At 39.4% G+C, this 8,977-nt stretch overlaps 1 protein-coding gene across 2 annotated transcripts in view; it reads right to left on the reverse strand.

Moving 5' to 3' along the window:
• Positions 1-8,367, reverse strand: part of LOC149690337 (aquaporin-2-like) — a 43,972-nt gene extending 35,605 nt beyond the window's left edge. For both annotated transcript variants that reach the window (XM_089869859.1, XM_089869858.1), the window contains exon 1: positions 7,560-8,367. In XM_089869859.1, the coding sequence (XP_089725985.1) occupies positions 7,560-8,279 (720 nt within the window). In that variant the 5' untranslated portion in view covers positions 8,280-8,367. The remainder of the gene's footprint in view (positions 1-7,559) is intronic.
• Between the last annotated feature and the right edge of the window lie 610 nt (positions 8,368-8,977).

The raw sequence follows: 8,977 nt of genomic DNA on the forward strand, positions 1-8,977 counted from the left end.
AAAAAATACACTTATAGCTTCCTATTTCTGTCTGAGAAAACGTTTAAAACCGTACAGTGCCTACGTTTACAGAGAGAAAACGAACATTTTCCAATAGACGAATCCATATATTACGTAAGGGGAAAATGGCTATGTTTGAGCAGGGATAGATTTAATTTTAGAAGTAGGAATGGAGAACGGTTAGTGTTTACTTCAGTCCGACTTATAGACCACCCAGTATAGAGCCCCTCCCTCCAACACGTAACGAAAAATTTAAATTATCTTATTTGCTACTCACTTAAACTACGTTAAATTTTGATGACGTTGCTGACGGGGACGGCGAAAAATACGTAACTCCTTTTTACCTCTGTCGCTATGACCCCACCTCTTCTTTCATACCCCCTGTCCGGTGGAAGGGGGGTCCGGGACTTTGACGCGCGCCCACATTACTCTGTTCTCCATTCCTACTTCTAAAATTACATCTATCCCAATAATTGAAATGCAAATCCTTGGACAGCTTTTAGATAGGTGTGCTTATGTATAACCAGACTAGCTAGCTCTTATGATTATGTTGTGTAGACAATAGTCTGTCGTCTGTTAAGGGTACAATCATATATCAATGTGTCAAGGTTTATTTTATGCCATATAATCTATCTGATTTCTGAAATCAAGCTGATTACCGGCATTTCAAACATTGGTTCATTTAATTGTTTTTTCTTCAATTGCTACTACTTCTTGGCGCGAGGTAGAATACCCCAATGGCGGCCTCGCACCTGTGTGTAGGTTCCTCTGTATGTAATAGCCGAAATTGTCTTTATGACTCAAAATCATCGCTATCTTCGTCGTGGTTACAGAATTACAGTATAGCTATATAGTAAGTCATGAATCCTCAGGGTCTAGTTTCTCTATCTTTTAGAACACACAAGGGCACTGCAAAAGAGAGAGAGAGTTCCTGCAATCTGCAGCGATGGCAATTTTACAATGAGAGAAATTGCTTTTCTTTATATATTTTTTCCTCCTCCTTCATCTTCTTTCGGTCCAAATCATGTTTCAGGCACGTACCCATCCCCTTTCTCTTAACCAACCTAAGTATTCAGTTTGTGTAAGGCCTGGCGCAGTGTTCATTGTTTATATAGGGCAACGTACATCGACTGTGTGGAATACTCCGAATGAATTGGACCTCAGGCTGACCTCTCACTTTTTTGCTCGTTTTCAATCATTGATTTCTGATCTATCTTTCTCGATGGCAGGGAGTCGAGCATCAAAAGGGTGTCCCTATAGCTATTACGTTTCTTTTCTATTATTGGTTGCCAATATCGCAAACACTAACAAATAGCTGCTGGGTTACTAGAAACCAAATATTTTGGGGGGTTTACTGTATTGGTATACAAGCAGAGTTTACGCTTTTTATTTTTAAAAAAGGGAGGATGGAATCTTTAAAGTAAGATTTTAAATTGATAAATTTTCAAATTTGGGAGTTTAAATATTTATTTCTCTAGCTATAAGAATCCAATTATCACGTCATTATACATAAATAGCTTTGCTTTTAAAATTTTATAAAGCCATATTTCAAGTTGACGTTTTTTATTCTTAAAAAAAGGGAGGATGGATTCTTTAAAGTAAGATTTAAAATTTTAAAATTTGGGAGATTAAAAATTTATTTCTCTAGCTATAGAAATGTAATCACATTATACTTAATTATCCTTGCTTCTAAAATTTTATTTTAACTTAAGGCTTAATCATCCTTTCCTTTAACCTTTATGATATCATAAGTTTATAAGATATGTTCCATAAGTATGACACAACCGATACTTCGTAATTCTAGAGACCTACTAAGAGCTAGTCCGAGAACGACAAGCGAGAATTGATGTCCTACACTCGGTTAATTTTGCAGTCCATCTTCCTATTTAGTCTTTACTAAGCCCGTTTTCCAAATCCCTGACGTATCCTTGACATTTCACGCCCATTTCCCAAATCCCTATCGTATCCTTGACATTTCACACCCATTTTACAAATCCCTGTCGTGTCTCTGACATTTAACATCCATTTCTAAATCCCTGATTTTTCCGTGACTTCCAGGTACACAGTGGAAATCCAGTACCAAACTACAAAGATGATCAATGTTAGGCCTAAACAGGCTAAATTGGAATTTTTTAAAAGTCCAATCACCCAAAATGGAAAGTCGAGAGAGAATTTTAAGCGAAATCTCTCCTAATTTAAGTTGGATAAAAGAAGCTAGAAACTTTTCAAAAGGGTTTATAATGACCAGAAAAATTCCTCAGAAACGCGAGAAATGCTTGAAAGAACTTTGAACAACTATTTTTGAAAGAGCTACCTCTAGAATAAAACCATAAGTTCATAGGATATGTTCCATAAGTTTGTCACTGGTTACAAACTGGATCTTGTCATGAAGTGATGTAGGTCATAGATTCGAAGTAAAGCGAGGCCTGGTGAGGCGCTGTCAAAGGCTTAGTACAGACTAAATAGGAAAATGGACTGCAAAACCGAGTGTAGTCAATTCTCGCTTGTCGTTCTCGAACTAGCTCGAGCCAAGAAGCGATTTCTAGTTTACTAGGGAGAAGGTATAAATTCGCCACATTTCCAGCTTTATCTCCAGTCTAAATGTATAGGTCCGGAGTTAATCCCCGCCTCTAAATTACAACCAGCATCTCATTGGTTCTTGAAAACTCACGTCAGCGCGACGCGAATGACGAAAATTATTTATTTTTCGACTGAGGAGAGGCTATGAAATAGCCCGGCCTCCTTTTACGTCCCCCTGTATTTTGAAAGGGGGACTGGGAGTGGGACTATGGCGCGCGAATACTTAGGCATCTTATACCTTCTCCCTAGTAAACTAGATATCGCTTCTTACTCGAGCTGTAAGTCTCTAGCATTACGAAGTTTATTTTTATGGAACATATCTCATAAACTTATGATAAAACCCATATCTTTTTATATACACCATTTTTTATATCCACGCTGCGCATCTTTAGTGACAAGAGCTTTACAGCTGTAGAGTCGAGGTGGTTTTTCATTTTTGTGTAAAAGCCCTGTGGTATGTGCAAGCAGCTAGAAAATGGAGTCTCTGCATGAAAACTATCTCTGTAGAGATTCAAGTTAGTGGGAAAGAAAATTCTTTTGGGGATATAAGACGAGAGAAATATGACCCCCAAAATCCCTAAGAAATATGCCATGGATCCAAATTTTAGGACCTAGGATTCCCCAAGCCTGTACATACTGTCGAGTTCAACTTCCCGTAAAATTCTTCAACATTACTTCTCATTCCTACTTAACTTTGCAATGAAGCGAAAGGCTGTAAGGTATATTAAAACTGCTAAGGTTATAAGTGTCATCTCCGAATGGCTAGCTGCAATATGTTGGTCAAGAATCTAAAGAAAATAGAGTAATGGCAGGTCTTTCTCTCTGACCAGTGGGAAAATAAAACCGGATGCCAAAGCTATATCGCTTCCTTTTCAAATAACTCTTGATAGGTTGTATTAGCGAAAGTCAATTGGCCTTTCTAACATTACCTCCTATATCCATAAGCTTATATAAGATATGTTCCATAAGTAAGACACTTCCTATACATAGTTTTCTAACTAGGCGGATTGATACCATTTACACCAGGAGGCCAGCCTGGGTATTTGGTAGCCTGGCCTACTGGTGTACATGGCATCAGTCCTCCTAGCCTGAAAACTATCTATACTTTGTAATGCTAGAGACTTACAGCTCGAACTACTTCAAGAACGACAAGCGAGAATTGAAGTCCTACACTCGGTTAATTTTGCAGGACTTCCATCTATAGTTCCTATTTAGTCTGCACTAAGCCTTTAACAGCGCCTCACCAGGCGTCGCTTTACCTCGAATCTATGACCTACGTCACGTCATGACAAGGTCCAGTGTGTAGTCAGCGAAAAACTTATGGAACAAATCTTATGAACTTAGGAATTTTTCTATATACCATTCCAATTATTACAGATAAAACCACCTCAGGTGGGAGTTGGTTTTATCTTGGGTTATTTCCCTAGCGCCAAGAGTCGACGCCAGACGGAGCTTAACTTCACTCCGCTGGAGACTATAGCCAACTCGCTCTGCCTCTAGCGGTGGTGATTCTTGGCTAGAGGGAGAATACCTCAATGGCGGCCTTGCCCCTGTGTGTTGGCAAGGATAGATTTAATTTTAGAAGTAGGAATGGAGAACAGAGTAATGTATGCTCGCGTCAAAGTCCCGGACCCCCTTCCCCGGAACGGAGGGGTATGAAAGAAGAGGCGGGTCATATCGACAGAGGTAAAAAGGAATTACGTATTTTTCGCCGTCCCCGTCAGGAACGTCATCAAAACGTAGTTTAAGTGAGCAGCCAATAAGATAATTTAAACTTTTGGTTACGTGTTGGAGGGAGGGGCTCTATACTGGGCTATGAGTCAGACTGAAGTAAATACTAACCTTTCTCCATTCCTACTTCTAAATTTAAATCTATCCCTGTGTGTTGGTTTATCTGTATGTAATTTCCAAAATGGTCTATTTGACGTGCACTTTCTAAATTTGCGCCCATTTTTGCTCAGTTTTTCTTTGATTGCTATCCGCTCTTTTCTTTTACCGTTATTGAACCACTGACGTGCGGGCACGCAAACTTTCGTTTCATTTATTGACCCTTTTGTTCCCGATAAAGATCGTGGTTCGAGAGGCGCGATAGTTTACTAAGCAAATAGCTCATAACAAGAACATTCAATTTTATATAGAAGCAAAAATGGCCATTGTCCAACACCCCCTCCAAAGGCCTAAAAAAATACCAAAATAATTGTACTAAAGAGGGTTAGGAATGGTTTGTAACTAGACGGGCTTTAATGATGATGAAAGGAAATTATATTTTAGCTGGAATTAGCCCTAACACGAAACAACAGCCTGTGGCCTTCCATAATTTGGGGGTTTATTAAAGGTAACCTAGGGCTTATGTTGTTAAAAATTTAAATCCGCTTCTTTATTATTAAAGTTTATGAGGTTTTGAAACTAAGGGGTTTTACAGAAAGGCGTGTCACAAATACAGGGTATTATACGCTAAGGAAGCCTATATACAGGGTGTTTCTGATAAATCTGCCATAAATTAAGGGGGATGTTCTTTGTGAAATCGATTTTGAGTCGAAAATGTAACTTCTATCTCCATTTTGTCCACAGGGACACTGTTTTTAAGTTAAGATTATAGTGTTTGAGGGATGACCTCTTAATTAAATTAGAAATCATTGTCTTTAATTTTATTAATTCAATTTAAGGGGTCATCCGTAAATTACTCCAATCTTAACTCGAAAACAGTGGTCCCTTGTGGCAAAATGGAGATAGAAGTTACATTTTCGATTCAAAATCAATTTCCCAAAGAACATCCCCCTTAATTTATGGCAGACTTATCAGAAACACCAGGTAAATTAATGGTCCGAAACGTTAGTAAACCTTATTCCAATATGAGTATAATCAAGAAGTGGAAATGAATTAAGTTATGTGAAATCGTTTTAAATTTAAGCATGAAGACAGTTGATTTTATGATAAAATTTTGACTCAAAAAGGTTAGTCTAATAGCAAGTCAGAAGAAACAAATGTAACGATGAACCATGTCACGGTATAGAGTACTTTTCACTGCATTAAACAGATTGTACGTCATCTTGACGGGGTTAAAATAATCACACGTAATACGTTTACGTGAAAGTTCAAAGTTGAGTGTGATTAGCCTCCTCGAAATAGCGAGTACTGATTAGCGAAACACGATTAGACTCGGTCGAATCATACTCAAATGGCAATAACGCAACGCGTTTCCGTTAATCGATGTACAAACATACACACTAAAAACATTACTGACGAATTTCAGTAGTGAGTGAAGCAACAAATCGTTGTTATTGCGAAAATATATCGTGACGAAAAAGCAATGGAATTAACTGGGATAATAAAAAAGATAACAACAATAAGTGTGTGGATTGTTATTACTTGTCAAAACGTTTCTACCGAAGCCATACACTCCTGGTGAAGTAGAGCCAAGAGACCCTTTTCAAAGGACAGGGGGTATAATAGAGTCTAGTGTTTGACCACCTGGTTTTCTAAGATATGTTCCATAAGTATGACAATACTTAGACTTTGTAATGCTAGAGACTTACGGTTCGAGTTAGTTTGAGAATGACAAGCGAGAATTGAAGTCCTACACTCAGTGGTGGTTAATTTTGAAGTCCATCTAGGTCCTATTTAGTCAGTAGTAAGACTTTGATAGCGCCTCACCAGGCGTCGCTTTACCTCGAATCTATGACCTACCTCCCTCACTTCATGACAAGATCCAGTTTGTAACCAGTGACAAACTTATGGACTTATGGTTCAAACAATACGAAATAAAATTTGGTGGACTGGTAACTAACTTTGAAGCCCTTATCTAAAGTCTTTGTTGTCCACACACCCAATCATTAATGTTCGATTTTAACCCTATAAATAGTTTACAGACAAGGATCGAGGATTCATAACATTTACACAGGGAGGCCAGGCTTCAGGTGTTACACAAGTAGGCCTGACTCACTGGTGGAGTTCAAAGCCAGACCTCCTTGTGTAGATTGTATGGATCCTCCTAGTCTGTAAACTATGTATATGAAGCAGACGGTAAAGTGATTTAATCCAATTCGACAAGGTGAAGTGTCTCACTTATGGTCTTAATGCCACTTATTCTTTACTTATTCTATGATCGTTAACTCCCTGAAACGACTGATTTTATGATCCTCGAATAAATTTAGCAACGTGTGTAAAAAGAAAGTGGAACTAAATTTAGTAGAACTCGTTATATTCCTGTATACGCACGTTGGTATAAATAACTGTGATAATCTAGCTATCGCAAGAAGAAAAACAAAACTCGAGTTAAAATGTTTAGAACATTAGTTCGGACCTATTTTGCTACATAGTATAGACTATAGAGTTTCCACATCATTGTTTCAACTAAATATTAAGGAATTGCAATTCGCAGAATGTATTTATGAGAAAATGGTTTGTTTCTTTCTTTGTTTGTTTGCTATTTATAAACAGTCATAGTTCATTAATTTTTGGATTTGACCGCAAACTGTGGGTTGATTTTAGTAACACCATAAATTCATAGGATATGTTCCATAAGTTTGTCACTGGTTAATGAGAGCTTGTCATGAAGGGACGTAGGTCATAGATTCGAGGTAATGCGACGCCTGGTGAGGCGCTGTCAAAGGCTTAGTACAGATTAAATAGGACCTAGATGGACTGCAAAATTAAACGAGTGTAGTACTTCAATTCTCGCTTGTCGTTCTCGAACTAGCTCAAGCTGTAAGTCTCTAGGATTACGAAGGATAGGTAGTGTCATACTTATCAACGTATCTTATGAACTTATGGTAACACTATGGGAAAGATTCATTAGAAGTGGTTTGGTTTTGTTCTTCTCAAGGTTTGTAGTGAGGCAAACCCCTACCCATTAAAACTCTTAAGAACGAATTCTTATTATAGACCCGAAACTTTATTATTAAAGTGTGATTTGAAAATTAAAGTTGTGTAATAGGTTAGTTTTACGCTTATCCGAAGTCAAATTACTAAGTACTCACAGTTAGTAAATGAGCCGCCGTATAGGACAATCCTATAGACAAAGCCCTGAAACCCAAATCGGTCCTTCTAGGGTCCATATTGGCCAAAACCGTCAAAACAATCACGACTGTCCCCATGAACTCCAGACCAAAAGCTTGACTAAGATGCAAGTCCAAACTGGGTTCGGTTGCACCCAGTCCAGCGGTTGACCTCAAATTTTCCGGGGTCAACCCGTACAGAATAGCGGCACCAGACAATCCACCCAAATATTGGGCCAAAATATACGAAGCCGCCCTAATAGCGCTAATATGCCTGGTGACTAAACAGGCGACGGATATGGCCGGGTTCATATGGGCACCGCTAACTGGCCCGAAACACTGGACCAAAGTGGACACGGTGACCCCGAAAGCTAACGCAACTTTAATTTCTATGGCTAACATCACCGACTCGTCACCGGAAGGTGGTAGTTTCAGAGTCAAACACGAACCGCAACCAAAGATGGTTAGTAACAATGTCGCCAACAATTCAGTTCTGACCGCTTTCCAGAACTTTGTAGAGGTCACCTCTTCGCGAAAGGTCATTTCGGGAGGTAAGGAGTCAATGTACCGTCTCATGACGGCCACGGGTGACGTAGCTGTCAATGGTGACTCCGGCATGGTGCTGTTCCGTGCCCGGTTGGTACCGTTGCGATTGACAGGTGTCTGTTCGTTATCTAATGTCACCACGTAAGGGTTCGACATTAATCTCGTGAATTTACCTATTTTGACGGTTAATTGGTTTACAATAAGGATACTTTAAGTAATTGGTTCGTTGTCCGCGCGCGTATCGATGAAAACCACGGTTTACGAGGAGAAGCCAGAGATAGTAGTACTACATTCTACGACCACGGCCGTCAAACCGTCAATGCGAGTTTGGGTTCGTGGTCTTGCAACTCTATATATTTCTGCCGGGAATCCGCGTGGAGGAGTAGTTCTACTCAGGAGAAACCTTAACTAAAAGTCAATAATGCACGTGGGCAGTGGCGCCATCTATGAAGCATGTCTTAACTAACCAGAGTGGGGCTCGGGGTTTGTACGATTGGGGTTAGGTGGGCCCGAACAAACGAGGAAAAACATGTACACGCGCTGTATATGGTTTAAAGGACGAAATCCAGGATAAGGTTCAGTTGGTATTTAAAAGCGTTAAATGGTAGGCAAGGGTTCACAAAATTAAAATTAACCTACTTGGGGACAATAATATTTGAGTTGGTTAAAAAGGGTCTATGGATAATAGTCTGCAGACAAGTGTTGCCAGTCTTTTGTGGGTGCGTTTCAACCCCTATTTACAACAGACTGAAAAGCTGATATGGTATTCGGTTCGATTTCAGTTCCAACAAATTCTGGCAACAGAGAAACCAACACACAGGGGTGAGCCCGCCATTGGGGTATCCTCCCTTTCG

The sequence above is a fragment of the Phalangium opilio genome, unplaced genomic scaffold (genome assembly GCF_054372755.1).
Source record: "Phalangium opilio isolate 3A_F unplaced genomic scaffold, DU_Popi_V2 ptg000031l_1, whole genome shotgun sequence".
Classification (NCBI taxonomy): Eukaryota; Metazoa; Arthropoda; class Arachnida; order Opiliones; family Phalangiidae; genus Phalangium; species Phalangium opilio.